The 23,178-nt window shown below is 39.9% G+C and overlaps 1 protein-coding gene and 1 long non-coding RNA gene across 2 annotated transcripts in view; both read left to right on the top strand.

Annotated features, from left to right (window-relative positions):
• The first annotated feature begins 6,414 nt into the window (after positions 1-6,414).
• ME1 (malic enzyme 1) overlaps positions 6,415-23,178 on the top strand; it is a 252,142-nt gene continuing 235,378 nt past the window's right edge. Inside the window, exon 1 of the mRNA XM_043438919.1 lies at positions 6,415-7,415. Within this exon, the coding sequence (XP_043294854.1) occupies positions 7,338-7,415 (78 nt within the window). The 5' untranslated portion in view covers positions 6,415-7,337. The remainder of the gene's footprint in view (positions 7,416-23,178) is intronic.
• On the top strand, positions 7,432-8,593 carry LOC122422501. The gene is made up of 2 exons (XR_006263864.1): positions 7,432-7,830; positions 8,236-8,593. It is a non-coding gene; the product is annotated as an uncharacterized LOC122422501 (long non-coding RNA).

The following is a 23,178-nucleotide window of genomic DNA, read 5'->3' as shown; positions in this document are numbered from 1 at the left end:
TTGGTTTTTTTGGCTGCAAGGCAAGTGGGATCTTAGCTCCCTCACCAGGAACTGAAACTACAACCCCAGCCCTGGAAGATGAAGTCCCAATCCTGGACTACCTGGGAAGTCCCAGGTAGGAAATGTTAATGGTTAACCTTCAGTAGACCAAGTAGTCTTAGATTTTTCAAGTATGGAAAAGAAGATTTTAATTTAAATATAAAACTCAATTTAGTTTTTAAAAAGTTCAAGTATGTTTGCAGCAACTTGGGTATATGCATTTACCATTTCAACTGTAAATTTTATAAAATCTAAGTAGAGAACAAGTACTTCTGATAAAAATTTGATGTCAAAATTGAGATGTGCTTTATGTATAAATACACATTATAAATAATGTGTATAAATAAAATACACATTAGATTTCAAAGACAGTACAAAAGAAAAATGTAAAACATGTCATTAATTTTACATTGATAAATTGACATACTCATATTTTGGATATAGTATTAGGTTAAATAAAATATATGATGAAGATAAAATTCAACTTTTTTTTTTTTACTTTTTAAAAACTTGGCTACTTCGAAATCTTTATATATACGGCTCACATTACATTTCTTTTGGATAGCGCTGTTCTAGACCACCGGTTCTCAAAATGTGGTCCCTTGGCTACCATTAATATCGTCATCTGGAATCTTGTTAGAAATGCAAATTTTGGAGCTCTACCTCCACTTTATGAATCAGAGACTTTAGGGGTGGGGCCCTGCTTTAAGGAGCCTTGCAACTGATTCTGATGCAAGCAAAAGTAAGATAAACATTCTTCTAAACCTGGGGTCTGGAATTCTAATTTGGCTGCAAATTAGAATCATCTGGGGACCTTGGGGCACAGAATCCTGGTGATAAAGTTACCACCCAGACCAACGAAATCAACAAGAGTGTTTTTAAATCTCCCCAGGGGATTCTAATACGGGAGAAAGATTGAAAACCACTGGCCTAGATCCATGATTTTTAAACTGGGGCTGCAGGAGGCCGGACCATGGTTTCTTTTCAGCCTTAGGTGTGTCGGCTTAGTTCCCCACCCTGCTAACCCCAGAAAGCCCACTGCTGTGGTGGGGAGATACAGGGTGTGGGTGGGGCAAGAAGCCTTTGCAGGTATCAGAAGTTCACATATCAAATATATCTACCTGCATGCATCTGTTAATCTGTTACGTTAAATGTGAACATGGCTGTGCCTTCTTGGTTTGATATTATTGGGCTTGATTGACAGGAGGATAAACCTAGAATTAAACAGGCAGCAGAAAATGTAAAAGCTTTGATAGAGCAAGAGGTGAAGAAGAGTATTCCTTTAATCCTTTTAAGATTATTATTTTGGGTGGATCTTTTTCAGGTAGGAGCTTTATCTTTGTCCACCACTGTTACCATTCAGCAGAAACAGGCAGGTAACACTGTGTACAGTTGCTGACTTCCAACAAGGGTCCTAACAGTGGTGCTAATAAAGATGTTTCTGTCTTCAGGGTCATGGAGATTACTTCCTTTAAGTTTATCTAATGGTCAGTTCTCTTACTGTAGAAAAGTTAAAAACATTGGTAAATCCAGCCAATGTAACCTGAAAAACCCAGTTCATGTCGCCTAGAAGTGATGGATATCAAGCAACTCATTGATAAACTCCCACTTCCAGTTGATTGACATCATGAAGAGGCACTGTGAAGAAGTATTCAGCATCATTGTAGTGGAGTATATACCTTTTCCAGTGCCCCATCTCAAAACTTCTGATGTTTGCAGTGTTAAAATGTTTTACAGATACATATCAGCGACACAGAATAAATAATGTCTCTTCTTGGGAGATTTATGACCTTCTAAGTTTCTGTACATGTATAATATGATCCAGAGTATACTAGTATTGAAATAGGTGAAACAGCTAGCTTCTTTTTCCCCAAATGTAATTCAGCCAAATACTGCAAGCATATTTTTATTACGTCATTTGAAAACTATTAGCGTGCTTAATGAAAACTTTTTTAGGTATAAACGAACAGTTAAGCTATAAATGATTTACGCTTATTCTGACTCAGTCTATGGATTTACTCCAAAATTATGGAGTCACCATGCAGTATCTGTATTTTTGTATGTGTTTTCATATATATTTAATGATTGTTATATATAATAAGAATGAAGTGGTATTACATTATTCCTAACAGTAGAGATAATGCTTTCAAGGGTTAATAAAGAAGGATATTACTTTCTTCAAAAAAAGCTGTGTTCTGTGGAGCTCTAGACATTCTGTAGGGTCCCCCTAGAGCAGGGTTTCCCAATCTCCAAGATATAATGCTTGAGCTGACGTAATAATAGAAATAAAGTGCACAATATATGTAATGTGCTTGAATCATCCTGAAGCCATCCCCCCATCCCGGTCTGTGAAAAAGTTGTCTTCCATGAAACTGGTCCCTGGTGCCAAAAAGGTTGGGGACCACTGCCTCAGAGGATGGGGCTTTTGCTTAGACTTTTGTTTTCAAATAGATTAAAATAAGGGTACAAGGATTCTCTGGTGGCTCAGTTGCTAAAGAATCCACCTGCAAAGCAGGAGACAGGGGTTTGATCCCTGGGTCAGGAAGATCTCCTGGAGAAGGGAACAGCAACAAGCTCCAGTACTCTTGCCTGGGAAATCCCATGGACAGAGGAGCCTGGAGGGCTACAGTCCATGGGGTCACAAGAGTCGAACATGACATGACTAAACCACCACCAAAATAAGCGTACATCTCTTTAAAACATTCTAGTGAAATGACTCACGTACCCATTTCACCTCTTACTATAACACTCAAATACCACTAACGAAGAGCTTGGTTCATCAGGGATTCCTTAGAGTCAGGTAAAGCCAGGTTGTCACCCCAAAATATGAGGACCAGAGGAATCTGTGAACAAATCTTATTCTATTAGTTTCTCCTCATGTACTCATATTCCTAGTTTGCCGCCCTTGGAAGCCTAAAACTGCTTTCCTTTGTCATTTCTCTACCGATTTATTGTTCTTTGTTGAAGATGATGTATAGGCTGCAGCTCTAGGCTACTTGCTTTAGCCACTCTTCATTTCAGTTTTCTCCTGAATAATTCGTGCTGTGTGTGTTATTTAACAAACTCTTTTTCTTTTGTTAATATGTCATCTTCTTAGAGTCCCAGCTGACAACCTAAGATGGGTAGAGGTCAACTGTTGCCAGCTCCATGTTAGCACTTATTCAAGTCCTGATCTCACTGCAGTATGTAGGTAAAAAGTCAGCTCTCGCCATGGTTGCCAGTTACCCTGGGGCTGGCCACGTCTGAGTCAGCTGTCTGTTTTTTAAAAAATATTTATTTACTTGGCTGTGCCATGTCTTAGTTGCAGCACATGGTATCTTCAATCTTTGTTTTGGCATGTGAACTCTTAGTTGCGACATGTGGGATCTAGTTCTCTGACCAGGAATTGAACCGGGGCCTCCTTGTATTAGGAGTCTAAGCCCCTGAACCACGAGAGAAGTCCCCCAGGTGCCTACTTTTGATTTTGAACTTTTAGGGTCAGCCACTCTGGTAGACCTTCTCTTATTATATTGAACACTGGAATTCTCAAAATTAGAACCCTAAAAGGTCAAAGTTTTTTGCTTCATAGAGAAACAAACCAAGAGTCAGGCATGTTAAGATATTCAACTAAAAAAAAAAAAAAGGGAACTTATTTTACATAGCAGTAATGTATTTTTGTGTGACCTGATTAAACTTAAAAGCTTTTGTACAACAAAGGAAACTATAAGTAAGGTGAAAAGACAGCCCTCAGATTGGGAGAAAATAATAGCAAATGAAGCAACAGACAAAGGATTAATCTCAAAAACATACAAGCAACTCCTGAAGCTCAATTCCAGAAAAATAAATGACCCAATCAAAAAATGGGCCAAAGAACTAAACAGACATTTCTCCAAAGAAGACATACAGATGGCTAACAAACACATGAAAAGATGCTCAACATCACTCATTATCAGAGAAATGCAAATCAAAACCACAATGAGGTACCATTACACGCCAGTCAGGATGGCTGCTATCCAAAAGTCTACAAGCAATAAATGCTGGAGAGGGTGTGGAGAAAAGGGAACCCTCTTACACTGTTGGTGGGAATGCAAACTAGTACAGCCGCTATGGAGAACAGTGTGGAGATTTCTTAAAAAACTGGAAATAGAACTTCCATATGACCCAGCAATCCCACTTCTGGGCATACACACTGAGGAAACCAGATCTGAAAGAGACACATGCACCCCAATGTTCATCGCAGCATTGTTTATAATAGCCAGGACATGGAAGCAACCTAGATGCCCATCAGCAGATGAATGGATAAGGAAGCTGTGGTACATACACACCATGGAATATTACTCAGCCATTAAAAAGAATTCATTTGAATCAGTTCTAACGAGATGGATGAAACTGGAGCCCATTATACAGAGTGAAGTAAGCCAGAAAGATAAAGACCAATACAGTATACTAACACATATATATGGAATTTAGAAAGATGGTAATGATAACCCTATATGCAAAACAGAAAAAGAGACACAGAAATACAGAACAGACTTTTGAACTCTGTGGGAGAATGTGAGGGTGGGATGTTTTGAAAAGAACAGCATGTATATTATCTATGGTGAAACAGATCACCAGCCCAGGTGGGATGCATGAGACAAGTGCTCGGGCCTGGTGCACTGGGAAGACCCAGAGGAATCGGGTAGAGAGGGAGGTGGGAGGGGTGATCGGGATGGGGAATACATGTAACTCCATGGCTGATTCATGTCAATGTATGACAAAACCCACTGCAATGTTGTGAAGTAATTAGCCTCCAACTAATAAAAAAAAAAAAAAGAAATACAAAATCATTTACTTAATACCACAAGCCATCAGAGAGCTACATCTTTTTTCTATTAGATTATCTTTTATTCTCGTGAAAGTTATATTTGAAATGTTACATGTACTTTTAGATATTTCCTGAATTTTCTCTATGTGAAACCTCAACAACATTAGGTAGGAATGCTATAATCATACTTAAATATGATTACAGTTCATTGTGCATCAAACTTGGGCATCAAAAAAATCTGATTTTGATATAGTATTCTCACTGAGCATCAGAAACTACAGACTCTAGTCCCTTGTTTGTGAATCACACCCATTCTTTGATCAATTGTGTGTACAGTGACTGTAGTTTCTCACAAGGAAAATTCTAACAAGTTTTTTTTCCGTTGTTTGGGTTTTTTTTTTACATGTTTTTTGCAATAAAACCTAACCTTACAATCTTTAAAAAGGATTGAAAAAGTTGGTGTCCTTCCTAGTTGACATTTAGGTGGAAAAATAGGTTCTTTCCAGTAGTTTTGGTACTGCACACAGATATACAAAATGGCTTCCCCAGCTAGGCCTCATCCCTAGAGGGTTGGAGCTCTTTTCAAGACAGAAATAAACGTAATGGAAGAGAGATGTGGCAGGATCGTGTAATCCCTCTGTAATAATGGCTTGGGGGACAAGCCCACACTCTTTGGGACTACTCTATATTTACATCAGCTTTTCTATCTGTAAATATATCACAGAACTAGGACTAGACAGATAATGTGTGTAAATTTATGTCTAAGAGCTGTGTTGAAATAAGGTTCTGTTGTACTCACATTTTTGTCTCTTTTTCAGCAAAGTGTTTTGTTTCCAGGCCTGTCATTGAACTGTTTTTATCTTCCATGAAATACTTTTAATTGCAATGTGCCTGAGTTAATTCAAGAGGGTGAGTTTTGTAAAGTATACCTTCTTCTCAGATGTTGCTGGGTGAATTATTTATATATTATAGAACTCACAGTGAAAAGCGTTACCAAAATGCAAGGAATGGAAAGAATTCTGTGACACAAATATTCCCTATTAAAAAGCAACTGATTCTAGATAATTTAAAGACCAGGACTAAGAAACTGCTGGATATACGTGTGGCAAAAAACACTACCGTAACAAATCTTTCTGATAAGGAAAAGTAACATAATTAGAAATAAAACTCTTTGGTTGAATGTCTAGTTTATGGATATATAAAATTAAGTGTGTTGCCATGTTGTGCTAAGTCCCTTCAGCTGCGTGTGACTCTTTTCAACCCTATGGACCCTAGCCTGGCAGGCTCCTCTGTCCATGGGATTCTCCAGGCACGAATACTCAAGTGGGATATAAAATCAAATACTGAATCCCAAACACACTTCTTTATAAAACCATTGGGTAGGAACAGGGCAGAAACTAGCCATCCTATTAACTGAAAAGGAAACTGGGGCACAGGAAGCGTTTAGTGTGTGAACACCCCTTTTGCCTGTGATACGACTACTTCAACATTCCTTGAAACTTAAAGTATAAATATCAATAACAGAATTTCAGCGCTGGGAGATCTTTGACTTTCTCGGTTTACCAAAGAAGAAACTGAAGCCCTTAAAGATTGAGGGCTTTATTATCATCAGAGGCAGGTTCTTAAACATCCTGGTCTCCAGAACTTTTAGGAACAACGTATACAAGAAAAACGTGACTGTTCATTGGGATCTCACATTTGCACCTTGTCTTTTAATGAAAGCACTAAAATAAAATTCCCAGGGATGGCACTCTCCTCTCTGGCCTTTTTCCCAGTTTATACCCGGGGCCGAGGCTTTCTGGGTCAAGGTTGGAAGCTTCCTCCGGCCCTGGCAGGCATCCAGAATTGTGAATAGAGCGTTTGGAAGCGTCTGATAGGAGACGCTGAGATGAATTAGATGAATTAGAGATGAAATCTAATTGTCATCGGTCAGTTGAGGTCTTTTACAAAGAGCTCCCCCGCCCTCCCCCCGGGTCTCCCTCTGTGCCGGGGCAGCCTGTGTCCTCCGCCCGAGGCTCTGGGTTTCCCATCCTTTCTCAACCTCCCCGCGGCTGCGGCTGCGGGGGGCACCTCGGCCAGGGGTGATGGTACCCCCGGGCCGGGCGGGGGAGCCTGACCTTGCCCCCCGCCCTTTAGGTGCTCCACGGGAAGCACGTCCCGCACGCAGGGATGGGCCGGGACGGTTGCGACTGTAAACCGATGGCGAGCGGGGGGACCCGGGGTGTGTGGAAGGGAGCGGCGCCAGCCGGGCCTCGCTTTCCTCCTCCTCCTCCTCGCTCGCCGCTCGCCTGATCGCCTGCCATGACTCAGCGCTTCTCGCAGGCGGCCCGGCTGGGGACACCGGCTCCTCGCCGGCTCCTCCCGCCGCGTCCACCCCCTCTCGCCACCCACGCCCGCCCCCCGGCCCTTTCTCCGCGCCGCCGCCGCCGCTGCCGCCGCACTCCGCGCCGGCGTCCCGGCAGCATCCGCCTCCCGGCCCGCTCCCACCGGCCGCACACGCTCGCCCCCCGCCATGGAGCCCGGGACCCCTCGCCGCCGCCACACCCCCCAGCGCGGCTACGCCGTCACCCGGAACCCCCACCTCAACAAGGTGAGCCCGCCCGCCCCTCCGCGGTCCCCGTCTCCGGCCGGCTCACGGGCTGCAGCACCCCGACCCTCCCCCGGCGGCTCCGCGGACGCCGCCTCGCCCCTCCGCCCGCGGCCCCCGGGACGCCCCCCGGGGCAGGCCGACCGGCGGGCGGCGGGGGAACTCCGGGGCGCCCCCCAGTCCACCCCGAGCCTCGGCGCTGGCCTAACGGAGGCGCCGCCGGGGGCGCTGGTGCGGGTACCCCGGAACGTGGTGGGAGGCCGGGGGTTTGGCTCGGCGCCTCGGCATCTCGTTTGGGGAACGCAGGAGATGTACAACTTGTTTTAAATACTTCTCGGCTTCTCCAAAAGCCAGAGCCGGGGCAGAGAAAGGAGTGGCAGCGAAGGGCGTGAACGGTTGTTGTCTGTGAGCGTAGCAGGTGGGTTGCCCGCTGGGGGCCTCGGGGTGCCAACCCACGTAACGAGGTTCGCTCTGGGGTGCCCATCCCCGGAGGCTGCTGTGGGAGCGAGGTGGCCCGACTGGTCCAGCCTGGGCGCAGACGTGCTCTGAGTGGCGGGTCACGTGAGCAACCTGCAGGTCAAGGCCTCTGGGTTTCTGGAGGGACGCGGTTCAGAGGCTGAGCGTGCTTGGGGATGGCTTCAGCCTCGGGCGCTCCGTGGCCTGGTGCACCATCCTGTCCCAGACTTGGGGCTCTGGGGAGAGCCAGATTTTTTTGAATCGGGCCTTCTAGAAATGAATTTTCTAAGACCTCGCCTCCTTTTCATTAAAAGGGCGATTCAGTGCAAGAGACCCCTTTTCAGATCTGTTTCCTTTTTCTTCACAGGTAATTAAACGCCCAAGATCTCTCTCAAATGAAAAAGCACCTCGGCATGTATAAATTTGCTTATTGGCTTTTTAGCAGTCACCCACTTTTTACAGTCAGCTTTGTCTGCAGATGGTTCCTTTTGTGTAAGGGTGTGCTTTTTGACGTTTCCTTTGAATTTGGTACGTGGAAAATGCCATCAGTCAGCGCGGAGGCCTGTTGGTTCATTTTGGGATTCTCTTTACTAGACACTTTTTTCCATCAAAAACTGGATTCAGCACCCCTCTCCCCGACTATGTTGCCTGGTAATTCGTTCATCGTTATTAATGGCATATGAAGACGTGTGATTTCTTTGATTTAATAAATTATAGTTCCTGTGAGTTCTTTTTGATGTTTATGATGACAGTTTTATTTACCTATGATCATTTAGTATTTCTGGTCATAAAGCATTATGAAGTTTTAAATATTTCCCACTTATTTTTTCCTCAGTGATTTTAATTGCTAGCTTGATTTTTTTTTTCTTCCTTTCTATTCTTCAGGTTGGGGCCTATTTTAGGTAGAAAAAAAGGGAAAATTTGATGTGACAAAACACTTTATTACAAGTGTACCTGCCTGCTATAATTCATGACCAAGTACTGGGTAGCCTTTTAACAAGAATCACATGAGTGGTATAACCTGTTTGCTGTTTGAATTTCCTCAAGTCGCTGAGGAGGGTGTCTGTTTCAAGTGGGTTGATGGAATAGGCAATCTCAGAGCAAGAGTCATTACGCCATTACTGTTTACATCAAGAATTTATGATCTTGATATATTTTCAGTGCTCTTTATGAGTAAGGATTAATTTCTACTTAAGAATAATAGTATCACAGAGATCTTCCACCAAAGGCATTAAGGTGTGGGTGGCATAAATGTGTTCAGTTCGGTCGCTCAGTTGTGTCTGACTCTTTGCAACCCCATGAATAGCAGCAGGCCAGGCCTCCCTGTCCATCACCAACTCCTGGAGTTTACTCAAACTCATGTCCATCGAGTCGGTGATGCCATTCAGTCATCTCATCCTCTGTTGTCCTCTTCTCCTCCTGCCCCCAATCCCTCCCAGCATCAGGGCCTTTCCCAACGAGTCAGCTCTTCGCATGAGGTGGCCAAAGTATTGGAGTTTCAGCTTCAGCACCAGTCCTTCCAATGAACACCCGGGACTGATCTCCTTTAGGATAGACTGGTTGGATCTCCTTGCAGTCCAAGGGACTCTCAAGAGTCTTCTCCAACACCACAGTGTGTTAGGAACACCTTTTTTGAACTTGTAGTTGAATTTTATTTCATAGTATCAATTTGGACTTAAAATTCAGGTGGCCGACTTTGGCGTGGTTAATGGAATAAGTTTTACTTTTGTACAATCCTAAGACTGTGTGTTCCTCGTGGAAATAAGAGTATCTTCATATGAACCATTGAGATTATAGCTGTGGGATCTTCTTGAAGGACCCTACTCTGAAGACCTCTGGGCCTTTAAGTTTCTCTCTAGCCCAGGAATTTTTGTTGGTTTTTGTGGTATCTTTGGCTACAAAGAGACACTAGTAGGTGTCCCTCCTGTAACACCCTACCTAGCCTGTCACCTGGCTACACTAAGCCTTCTTCAGCTTCTCACACAGACCTTTATCACCTTACCTTTGGGTAACTGAGACAGTTTTTCTGGTTTTATTTTCAGTATTATAGTCTGTCCTACATGTAGATGTGAAAGAAATATCTTCATCAGTTAGCATCTTCATGTTCTGCTTCTGTTATCCTAGTATTTGTAGTATGGTATTATTTCCTATTATGTGTGTTCTCAGTGTCTGACTCTGCGTACCTTGGACTGTAGCCCTCCAGGCTCCTCTGTCCATGGAATTTTCCAGGCAAGATTACTGGAGTGGGTTGCCATTTCCTTCTCTAGGGGATCTTCCCAACCCAGGGGTTGAACCCGAATCTCTTCTATCTCTGTTGGCAGGCAGAATTTTTTTCACCACTGTGCCACCTGGGACGCCCCCTCTAATCTATTTCCTGTTATGTTGAGCGTAAAATCAATCTGTCAATTAGGTTTACTATCTTTTCCAAATTTATCTCATTAGTTCCCCAGTTTAGCTTTCCACTTAAAATATATTTGCTGAATCTCTTACTTAATACCTTTTGTCTGTGTGTAATTCCTACAATTAAAATTAAAATGTTTAGTTGATTTAGTTATGATCTCTTCAGGGAAGACTCCTAATTATCTTAGTCTTATTATCATTCTTAATACCTTTGTTTTTTATATCGTCTATTGTAGCACATCATTTAGTCTTTACTGCAGTGTATTTTTTATTTGAGTTTGATTGTCATAGGGCAGGGATTGTAATCCTTAGTACAGAATACATTATATATTTAATGAATAAATGAACCATGTTTAAGAACTTTTTTTTGTCTTTCAAACAGAACTCAACTTTTAAAGCAGGTAGGTCTTAAAGTGGTAGATTGAGCATTATTCTAAGAATTTACCCTTTTTAGGGTAATTTTAGGTAATTACCTAATTTTAGGGTAATTTTTTGAAAGTAAACTCACATTGAAAGCTGAAGCTCAGTTGACTTCATATACCATTATATTGTATTGTGTAATGGTATATAGTCAGAAATGATGGAGTTTGGTGTAAGCCTGGGCATGCCATGACATTTTATTTATTTGCTGGATAACCTTTGAGAGGTGCTTAATCTTGGTGCAAATTGAGTTTAACAATAGATGTGATCAGAATTAAAAAATAAAGAATTTAAGGGAATTCCCTGGCAGTCCAGTGGTTAGGATTCTACCCTTTCACTGCTGCGAACTCAGGTTCAATTGCTGGTCAGGGAACTAAGAACTCATAAACTGTGCAACACGGCCAATAAATAAATAAAGAAATAAGTTAAAAAAACCTTAGAGAAGTAGAATCTTTCTTCATTGGTAGTAATTCCTGTCTGGTTCTCACTGTATATTCACATATGCATCACTGCAGGTAGGATTGCCTTGTAGGACGTGGAGAAGAATTTCTGCCTCACACATAGGAGATTCAGTATCTTTCTGTTCATAGCCCAAATTGCTTTTGAGGTGCTTACCTTTGTCTGAGTTACATGTCCTCTGATTTAACATTTAATGTTTATAATTTTCAAGGATATCCTCTGACTTAGATCAGTTGTATTTCAATTTTTTTCTCAGGAATTTTCAATAATAAATATTAAAATAATGTTTCATAAATCACTCTTCAGAGTTAAAATCTACATAGAAAACTAATCACACTTATTTTATTTCCCAACTTACCATTTTGCTGTATTTCTTCATGCAGTGGTAGAAAACACTAGTTGATAGGTCTGTTATAATTGTGTTTACATGGCTTCTGTATCTTTAAGATGAAATGATAAATGTGACCTATAAGTAAATCTCTCAAAGATACTGCTCCTCAACATTTTTGGCAATTAGATCCAGTCTAAGATAGTGATAGTGATTTATCTATGTCAGTTTTGGTGAGCCTGTTAACTTTTACATGTGAGAAATGAGCTTCTGGGCATGTGCTTTTGCAGATGTTTGTCTTGATATGCCAAGACCTAGTTGAATGTATTGTAGGGAAAAAAGAGAAACGAGGCTGATGACTATGAAGGAAAGTTACCTTAAACCTCCTCTTTTTCTCAATGTAAACTGTACCAGAATGAATCATTCAGAAATTTTTCACCTAGTATAGGCTTCCCAGGAGGCTCAGTAGTGAACAATCCATCTGCTAATGCAAGAGATGCGCGAGACGTTGAGTTTGATCCCTGTGTCAGGCCGATCCACTGGAGGAAGAAATTCTTACCTGGAAAATCCCATGGACAGAGAAGCCTGGCAGACTACACTCCATAGGGTCCCAAAGAGTCAGACATGATAACAGCTGAGCACACAGTTCTCTGGAGTTGCCTCAACAGTTTGAGAAACTGATATATTATTGAATGTGAAATCTCACTGATGTGAAGGCCATCATAATGAAGATGTACAGCCATATGCCTCCATATCTATCTGTTGCCTTGATAACACAGGATAGCACAGAACAAAAAAATGCTGTGTTCTAATGAATAGAAAGATGAATTCGATTTGAGAACTGGTGATGTGGAGTATGGGCTTCCCTGGTGGTTGAGACAGTAAAGAATCTGCCTGCAGTGCAGGGGATCTGGGTTCTATCCCTAGTTCAGGAAGATGCTCTGGAGAAGCGAGTGGCAACCCACTCCAGAATTTTTGCCTGGAGAATCCCATGGACAGAGGAGCCTGGCAGACTACAGTCCATGGGGTTGCAAAGAGCTGGACATGACTGACTGATGTGGAGTACAGAAAATGTTGAAGAGAGAAATAGCTTTGAGGTTTTTCATTTTGTGTTCTGATGTCCAAACTTTTGGACAAGTGTGGAAAATATGAAATAATAGAATGAAGCGTCTAAAACTTTGTGTCTAGAAGAAGTGAAGCCACCAATTCTTTTCATTTGAGTGAGATTTTCTTAACTGGCTTCATTTATTTTCTTATAGAGTGATGATATCATTTATTTCTTTTACATTTTAACATATTTATTCAGAATCCACTATATGCTCAGTAATATTCTGGGTACAGGGGATATTCAATGAATAAGATTCTTGCTCTAAATGTACTTACATTTCCATTGTAATATGATTTCTGTTTTACCTCTTTGCTTAGATATTAAAGAGTATATATTAGTTTTCCTTGAATTACATATTATAAAACAGGTTTTTATTACAACTAATTATTAATATATTTTTATATGTAGAGTTAGAACTCATAGCTAGAAAGATTATGAAGTACTTATTTTTTTAGTGTACTTATCACTGTCTTCTCTCTTGAATTTTTGATTTAGCAAATCGAACATGATTGTGTGACCTATTAAATTTATGAGTTTTATAGTAAAAAAAAACCCTATATTTAGCTCTGGGTGAAACAGATTTATGTTTTAGTCTCAGATTCATGTAAATGCACTCGACTGACATCATATGACCTTTGAATCTTTCATAGATTTTCACAGAATGCCAGGTGGAGGTTAAAAAGAATGTTTGTGCGGAGAAAAAGAACAAGGAAAGCTTTTTGCTTCTCAGGACTCTGCTCCAAGTGTGTAAGGGCTTGGAAGTGTGTGAAAGAAAGGTAGAGGTATGCCCTGGGGAGTTAAACTTTTTGGGGTGAGTGCAGTGAAATGCAAAGATAAAAGATTTAAAGAGTCCAGTGAAACCAGCCCTTAATATATTTGACTTTGGAAGTAATCAGGACTCGGACAAGACAAGTATTTGGACTATTTTCCAATGGTTTTCAAAACTGACATGATCAAATAGTGTTACAGACTCCAGGTGGCCTGATTTGGTCTATTTATTACATCATTATTTATTTTATGTTACTAAGCCAACTCAACAAACACGTTGACATAAAATTGATCAGCAGACATGTTGCAATACAGCAGGACTAATTTGGGACTGTTGGTACCCTAAATTATTAAGAAATTGTTTTAGACATGGGGCCTAAATATACAGTGTGGTTTTTATATACTTAAAGTGCTATTTAAAATATTTTATGGCTTATATATTAATTTTTACCCATCTAACTTAGTGTATGTAGTATAGTACATTTTAAAACAAAGGATTATTGTTGCTGTAAATGAATTTAGACAATTTAAAACATCAATATTTTCCCTCAGGCCCTGAAGATATATCTAAGTTAGCCATCAACTAAACTGGTTTCAGAGGTTTGAGGCATTTGAAATTAAAGACAGGGGAGACACTGTGCCTTTAAGCTTCTGTAGTTTAACCAGGTAGTTTGGGAAGTCAAAATAGTAATTGATAATGTTCTCTAAAAACATGGAGATATAATTATCAGAGGTTCAATGTAAATAAACTCTAGACCTAACAACTATTATATTTTTAATATTCAGGTAATGCTTAAGTAACGAAATTAGCAAAAGTACTTACATGTTCATAGGAATATGATTCTGTGAGTTTTATCATGATTACATTATGAGTAGCCCTGTAGTAGTTAAATTCTAGACTGTCTCATTAAGACCCGGAAACTGAAGGAGGCCTAAGGCTCCATTATAACATTAGAGTTGGGCCCATAAAGCTTGTAATATATTAAAATACATTTAAAGTATCTATTCAGAGCCCTCTAAAATGTTTTCAAACTTTGATTGTAACTCACTATCTATGTACATGCGTAATATATGTATAAGTATATTGTCATGGGCTGAATTGTGTCCTTCCCAAAATGACATGTTGAGGCTTTAACCTCCCATTTCTCTGGATTTAAGCATATTTGGAGATAAAGTCTTTGAAGAGGTAATTAAGGTAAAAATCAGGTCTTTAGGATGGCCCCTAATCCAATAACGACTAGTGTCCTTAAAGGAGGAGACTGGGACTCTGTGGGAGAAGATAGGCATCTACAAGTCAGGGAGAGAAGCCTTGGAATGTAAGCAGCCCTACCAGCTGAAATCCTGGTCTTGGACTTTGAGCCTCTAGAATTGTGAGAAAATGATTTTCTGTTGTTTTAGCCACCCTTTGTGGTACTTTGTTATGGCACCTTTAGCAAACTAATATGTTTAGGTAATTGAAACAAAATTTCATAACACACTACTTTGCCTTGCTGTGTACTTTGCCTTGCTACTCTAGTAGTATCCCATTTCAGTTTTTAAAAAATATTAGTTGTGATGCACTAATGAATCACAATCTATTTAATCCATTTTAAAATCCAAGTTTAAAAAATTCTGCCCTTTTGTTTAAGTAGTGCTTTCCTGTAGCTGGGGAGATTATTATAGAGTGAGTTTATCATCTGTCTTAGTGTTGCATCTGAGGTTCAGGTTTAACTTGGCAGTACTGCACTAGCCTCCTTTTGTTTTTCCATCTACCTATCCAAATTGAGGTATCTCTTTAACCAATAATCTGTAAACTATGAGATTGTTGTTATTGTTACTAATAGTGGCAGGTCTGGTTAGTCAGCAAAACAGTAAGATCTTGTACCAAGAGCCAAAAAAACCTGAAACTTAGTGAGTGTTTTTATGGGCCTTTAAATTTTTTGCTTTTTCAAAATCTTGCTTATATTTAATTTTTATGTATGTTAAGTATAACATAATGACAGAATTAAGAGCAAATTGGTCATTATCAATAAATATGAATGAAGATTAACTCACCTACCAATAAAATTATTTTGGGGTTGTTTCACAAAGACAAGCAGACTGTGCTGCATATTGAAAAAGAAATGTTACAGAAAGACTAGAAATGAAGATATGAGAAAATGAAAACAGCAAGAAACAGGGTTGTCCTGACATCAGAAAATGTAACGTTCATGCCAAAAAGCATTAAGTGAGACAAAATATACTTTATAGTGTTGAAAGGTATGATCCTGAGTGAAGTTATAAATATAGTGAATGTCTATACACCAAGTAATAGAGCAGCTACCTTCATGAAAAAAGACACTATAGGACATGCAAAGAGAAATATAAAAAATGCTAACACTAGAAGACTTCAACAAATCTGTCTCAGTGCAGTACACGTCATAGGGGAAAAAGTTGTCTTCATACAGCAATTTTTTCCTCAAATTTCTCAGGAAATTTATGTTTTTCCAAGTCATGGGGAAATTCAGTTGAAGAATTGGGAAAATGATAAAGTTTAGTAAATAACGTAGAGATATCAGAGATATTACTGATTTGAGAGACCCGTTGACAAGTCAAAAGGAAGAGCTGGAAATGGTACTTGTAGAGTCAGACGTTAAGGCTTACATTCCCTAGGATTTTCACAGCAGTAATGATTTAATCAGTCAGTTTTGCTTGTAGCCAAATTTTGACAACATCTGGTCTTTTAATTTCTCTGTGTAGACCATTTACATTTAATGTGATTATTAATGTGGGCCTCCTAGGTGGTTCAGTGGTCAACGATCTGTCCGCAGTGCGAGAGTTGTGGGTTACACGGGTCAGAATTCTGGGACAGGAAGATCCCCTGGAGAAGGAAACGGCAACCCATTCCAGTATTCTGTCCTTGGAAATCCCATGGATGGAGAAACCTGGCAGGCTACAGTCTGTGGAGTCGAACACAACTTAGCGACTGAACGATAACAGTGATTAATATGCTTGAATTTCTGTCCAGCATTTTATTATTAGGTGTCTATCCTCCTTGCTTTTCATTCTTCTGTTCTTCTTTCCTGCCTTCTTGTGTATTATTTGAATGTTTTTATTATTCCCTTTTAATCTCTCTGTTTTTGACAATATCTCTTTGTGTAGACTTCATTAGTTGCTCTGGAAATTATGATATATATACCTTTTAATAATCTACTTAAAATGAACATTTTACCACTTCAATTAGAATGTAGAAATCTTACCATCATATAGGTTTCACTGCTTTCCTCTTTATGTTACAGTTGTTATATGTATTACATCCACTTACATCTTCATGCATGTATTATATAATGAGACTATTATGTATTACAAATTGAGATATAATTGACATGCTGGCTTAAAACTCAGCATTCAAAAAAACTAAGATCATGACATCCAGTCCCATCACTTCATGGAAAATAGATGGGGAAACATGGAAACAGTAGCAGACTTTATTTTCTTGAGCTCCAAAGTCACTGTAGACAGTGGTTACAGCCATGAAATTAAAAGATGCCTGCTCCTTGGAAGAAAGCTATGACAAACCTAGACAGCATATTAAAAAGAAGAGACATCACTTTGCTAAAAAAAGGTCCACATAGTCAAAGTTCTGGTTTTTCCAGTAGTCATCTATAGATATGAGAGTTGGACCTAGAGAAGGCAGAGCATCGAAGAATTGATGCTTTCAAACTGTGGTGCTAAGAGAAGACTCTTGAGAGTCCTTTGGACTGCAAGGAGAGCAAAGCAGTCAATCCTGAAGATCAGTCCTGAATATTCATTGGAAGGACTGATGCTAAAGCTGAAGCTCCAGTACTTCGGCCACCTGATGCAAAGAGGGAACTCATTGGAAAAGACCCTGGTGCTCGAAAAGATTGAAGGTAGGAGAAGGAAGCAACAGAGGATGGGATGGTTGGACTGCATCATTGACACAATGGACATGAGTTTGAGCAAGCTCGGGGAGATGGTGGAGGACAGGGAAGCCTGTGCTGCCGTCCAGGGGGTCACAAAGAGTCAGACAGGACTGAGCAACTGAACAACAATAATTGACACAATGTTATACTAGTTTCAGATAAACAATGTAGTGATTCAATATTGTATATATTGTGAAATGATGACCACAGTAAGTCTAGTTAACATCCATCATTGTACAAGGTTGCAAAAATTTTTTTTCTTGTGATAAGACCTTTTCAAGTGTACTGTCTTAGCCACCTAACTTACAATAGGATTTTATTAACTGTAGTCACCTTGCTGTACATTTCATCCCCTGGACTTACTTATTTTATAACTGGAAGTTTGTACCCTTTCATCACCATCACCCATTTTGCCCATTTCTTACTCCCCACCTCTGGCAACCACCAATCTATTTTCTATATCTGTGAGCTCATTTTTGTCATTTTTAAAAAAATTCCACATATAAGTGATATCAAACAGTATTTATCGTTCTCCGTCTGACTTCACTTTAGCATGACGCTCTCAGGGTCCATCCAGCTTATTGCAAATGGCAAGATTTCTTTTTTTATGATCGAATAATGTCTCGTATATATTTACACCTCACTTTCTTTATCCATTCATCCATTGATGGACACTTAATTTATCCACTGATGGACACTTAGTTTGTATCCCTATCTTGACTATTGTAAATAATGTCTCAGTGAACATGGGGTGCATATATCCTTTTGAGTTAGTGTTTTGTGTCCTACAGATAAATACCAAGACATGGAATTTCTGCATATGGTAGCTGTATTTTTAATTTGGGGAAGAACTTCCATACTGTTTTCCATAGTGGCTGCCCCAGTTTCACTTGTACCAACTGTACATGAGGGTTCTCTTTTTTCCACATCCTTGTCAACACATGTTATTTCTTGTCTTTTTGCTAATAGTGATCTTAACAGGTGTGAGATGACATCTCATTGTGGTTTGGATTTGCATTTCCCTGATGATTGGTGATATTGAGGACTTTTTAATGTACCTGTTGGCCATCTATATGTCTTCTGTAGAAAATTGTCTATTCAGATCTTTGGCCCATTTTTTAAAAGATAGAATTCTTTGTTTTTTAGCTATTGTTTAGAAAGTATTTTTGATGTAATAATTTAATGTAATGTTTATAATTTTTTAACTGTCATACTCATTTTAAAAAATTTAAGAGGGAAAGGACAGTCTATTATAGTTACCCAGATACTTACCATTTCTCTTACTCTTCTTTCATTCTGATGTTTCAGATTTTTCTTAGGTATCATTTCCTTTCCAGCTAAAGAATTGCCTGTAGCATTTCTTTTAGAGCATTTTGCTGGAGACCAGTTGTCCTTTTTTTTCCTTCCTCTGAGATGCCTTTATTTCATTTTCATATCTGAAAGATATTTTCACCAGTTACAGAATTCTCGGTTGACAGTTGTTTTCCTTATACCCTTTAAAAATGCCATTTCTCTTTGTTTTGGCATCTCTTCCATCTGATGAGAAATCTGCAGTCATTTGAAATGTTCTGTGTATGTAATGTGTTGTTTTTCTCTGAGTCCTTTAAAGATGTTTTCTTTGTTTTTAGTTTCAGCATCTTAAAATTTTTTTGAATTTTGCTTCCTGTATCCCTTGGCATTTGCTGAGCTTATTGAATTTGTCAGTTTACTTCTTGTACCAAAATTGGTTAATTTTTTAGCCACTATTTCTCCAGATTTTTTTTTCATTTTCCTCTCTTGAATTCTGTTGAAATAAATGTTAGGCCTTTTGGTATTGTTCCACAGGTCCTTGAGGCTCTTAACTGTTTTTTAGTCTTCTTTTTCTTTTCAGATGGTTAGTTTCTAAAATTATCTATCTTTTAACTGACTGCTCTTACATCTCTGTTCTGTTCTTGAGCCCATCTGTTAATATTTTATTTCAGTTATTGTGTTTTTCAGTTCTAAAATTTCCATTTGGTTCTTTACAGCTTTTATTTCTTGGTCAAGACTCTCTATCTCTACTTTTCTTTCAAAATTTTGCCCTTATAGATTGCAGCGTAGTACAGTAACTGATTCTAAGTCTTCATCTAGTAACTCCATTATATGTGTCATCGTGGGATTGGTGTTTGTTGATTATTTTTTCCTTTGAGAGTTAATATTTTTTGTTTCTTTGTATGCTGAGTAATTTTTCCATCTATTTTGGGTATTTGAGTATTAGAAGATTCTAGGTTTTGGTTAAATCCTCAGATGAATAATATTCTTTTTAGTTTTTTAGAGTCACTCAACCTGGTTGAAAATGAAAGAGTTAGACGCTTGGTCGTGTCTGATTCTTTGGGAACACGTGGACTGCAGCCTGCCAGGCTCCTCTGTCCATGAAATTCTCTAGGCAAGAATGTTGGAGTGGGTTGCCAGGCCCTCGTCCAGGGAATCTTCCTGACCCAGGGATCAAACTCATGTCTCTCACATCTCCTGCATTGGCAGGCAGGTTCTTTACCACTAGTGCCAGCAGTTTGAAAATTGGACCCACCTTCTGTGGATTGTGGTTTTATGTTTTCAAAGCCTACTTTGTGGTGTCTTTTGGATCTGTTCATCATGTGTACCACCCAGTGGCCGGTGTGGGATCTACGCAGTGGTTTACTCTGTGGGTTTCAATCCTTTGTTATGCTGTTTAGAATCAGGTCTGTACATGAATAGCCCAGAGGTGAGTCCCAGAGTTCATAAACAACTTCATGAGATTGCTTTTTTGAGTTCTCTTTCCCCTGTGATCTTTCTGATATTTCTTCTCTTCTTGGGGTCCACACTTTCCAGCCCACTTACCAGAAAACTGGGCCTTTAGTTTCCCCGCTGCTGTGTACTTCCTCCAGATGCGTTTGCACACGGGGCCAAGAGAGAAAAAATGCAAACCAGACATTTGACCCATGATCTTGGGACCATCACTCCTTTGGTGGATAAGAAGGATTTTCATCCCTCAGAGATTTAGTTATCTGCGGTGACCATCCTTCTGATATCCACTACAGAATTGCTTGAGGGCTGGGACTGGAGAGAGTGGAAAATAATACTGAATTTACCTGCTCTGTGATCTTTAAAAGAGTACCTATTTCTGATTTTTTGACTAGAAAGAGAGATCTTCTCTGATTACTCTTTTTGTCTGTACTCAGTTGTACATCCAACTTTTCTGCTGCTTTTTGAGAGAAGGCCAGTTGATTAGAGGGGCATTAAAAAAAAAAAAGCCAGGTCATACTGAAGGGCAGAACTCTAGGGAACCTCAGTGATGATTTGGTGATACCTTGGATTCTGGTCTTTTCCCCAGGTCTTTTGCTACCATTTATTTTTCAGGATCTTCAGATGGTTGCTCAGTGAATTCTGTACAAGGTCTATAGTTGAATTCAGTGGGAGAGACAAGGAAAGGTATGCTTACACCATCTCTCACAGGACCAGAACCATCAGATTGTTTTTTTAAAGATGTGAATGTGTGAAACTAAGTCTAACTTGATGTTTAAGTTTCAGGGGGAAAAAAAATCAAGACATGAGCTCTCAAACGTGTATTCACATTTTTGCCCATTTTCCTGAAAACTTATTTGTTACAAGCAGATAAATATTAGTAGTAAAGATTATCCTGTGGAAAATCAATCATTTCTGTGTAGAGGTGTATGGAAAATTTTCTGTATTCTAAGGATTTCGAAAGATGGTTGGTCTTTTCAACATCTCTATAGTACTTCACTTCTGTTATTCATGTTGCGATGGCAAAAATACTGCAGAAATTACAAGATTCAAAGTTCCTTGGTGGAAGTGTGTTATGCTGGTTTTATTATAGCTTCAGCTTTCAACATAGTTGCTCAAAGGACCTGGAATATAGCTAAGTATTCTATAAAAAATAGTTTATTAAAGAGATAAATGAAAGATAATTCTTGAAGTCATTCTGATAGCTCTGTTCTACCTTTCATATGTGGCCTTAAGCTCTCCACAAATCACATACCACTTTGGAGGATGTTCATACTATTAGGTATGTGGCAGAGAATCTCTTTCCTTTAATGGGTGTAAGGATGACCCATGTATCCTTTAGAATTAGACTTTGCTACATATAACAGAGGCTTCCCTGGTGTCTCAGATGTAAACTATCTGCCTGCAATGCAGGATACCCGGGTTCCATCCCTAGGTCAGGAAGATCCCCTGGAGAAGGGAATGGTAACCTACTCCAGTATTCTTGTCTGAAGAATCCCATGGACAGAGGAGCCTGGTGGGCTATAGTTACTGGGTCACTATAAAAGAGTCCAACATAACTTAGTGACTAACACGACACACACATATAACAAGCAAAACCCAGCAAAACAGCAGTGAATCAATTAAGATCTAGCTTATTTCTTTTTCATACATGAAGGAAATTAGACTTGGTCTGGGAATCTTTGGTGGGTCCACAGAGTCATCAGGTATGTTGCAGCTCTGCTGACTTCAGGAGCACTTCATGGTCCTAATGACTGTGGTTAATAGACATCATATACTCTTTGCAAGCTGGCTGCAGGACAGGAACACAAGAAGGTTCACTTTGGTGGAGTCAGCTCTCTCAGAGGAGCCCTCCTACAACCCACACAACACTTCTGCTTCCATATCATTGTTCAGGACTTTGTCACATGACCACATCGCTCTCCAGGGTGGTCTTTTATCTGATGCATGACCACCCTACATAATATTAGGATTTTCTTGTGGGGGAGGAAGGGAAGAACAGATGTTACAGTAGGCAGCTAGCCGTCTATGTCAGAAATGAAAGGATAGAGATTGAACCAATGTAAATAAGAGATATGACCATCATATTCTTTGAAAATGAGATAAATGGTTCTTAATATGCTTCAAGATCCTTGCAGATTCATAGAAAAATAAAAATACAAAAATGTGACAAGTTTGTTTCCCTCCCGTTTCTGTGCTCCAAGCTAGTTGGTTTCCCTTTATGGAGGCAACTGCTGTGTCCATTGACCAGGGTTCCCATTATATATTAGAAATATTGTACACAGTGTGACTGTAAATGTTGTATGAAATTAACTTTATATATTAAAATACATTGATGTGGGGCATGAATCCCTTGGCGTGATGAAGACGAGATGGTGTTATAAAGAGAAGGGGTGTCGTTGGGAATATGTGTGTGAGTCAGATGGAGACATGAAAAACCAGACTGAGGGTCATGGTCCCAGGCTGATGATCCCTCTGCCAGCTGTCTGGTGCCCTGAAACCGGTTCTGAAGCCTTGTTTTCTCTCTTCGCTGAGCTTGTGTGAATGCGGGGATTCCTCAGAGTGGGAGTCACAGATGCTGTGGGGCGAGTGCTCCTGACTGCCTTAAGCATTTTCATGAAAGGGCATAACTCATCAGGATGAAAAAAAGGCAACCTAGGTTTAAGGTTTAAAACCGTCTTCTTACCTGGTCGATGAGGACTTGCCTCTTTTATCATTCTTTTCACAGCTGCTGTTTCCTTCCCTCGGCTTTCTCCAAGAAGCCACGCTTTTCTGCCTCAGGGTTTGTGCCTCCCCCAGAGTTGCGCCTGGTCACCCCCTGCTCTTCCACCTGCCCTTTAGATTTCATTTGAACCTCACTGCTCAGCGGGCTCTTCCTTTTTAACCTTCTCAGTGAAGGTGGATCTTAAGGTTTCCCTTTTCTTTCCCTTTTCTTTCTAAACCTCATGAAGCTTTGCACTGCATTACATATGTTAGTGTATTAATATGAACAGTCACTGTTCCATTGGTTTAGTGCCTGCAATCACTGTAAGCATCTACTCAACATAAATTCGTTGAAAAATAGTTGGTGAGTATGGTGATTAATTGTGTGTCAACTTGACTGGGCCACTGGATGACTAGGCTTAGTCAAATATTATTCTGGGTGTGTCTGGGAAGGTGTCTCTGGATGAAATTAACATTTGAACT

The sequence above is a fragment of the Cervus canadensis genome, chromosome 20 (genome assembly GCF_019320065.1).
Source record: "Cervus canadensis isolate Bull #8, Minnesota chromosome 20, ASM1932006v1, whole genome shotgun sequence".
In the NCBI taxonomy this organism is placed as follows: domain Eukaryota; kingdom Metazoa; phylum Chordata; class Mammalia; order Artiodactyla; family Cervidae; genus Cervus; species Cervus canadensis.
This window is presented reverse-complemented; position numbering and strand designations above follow the sequence as displayed.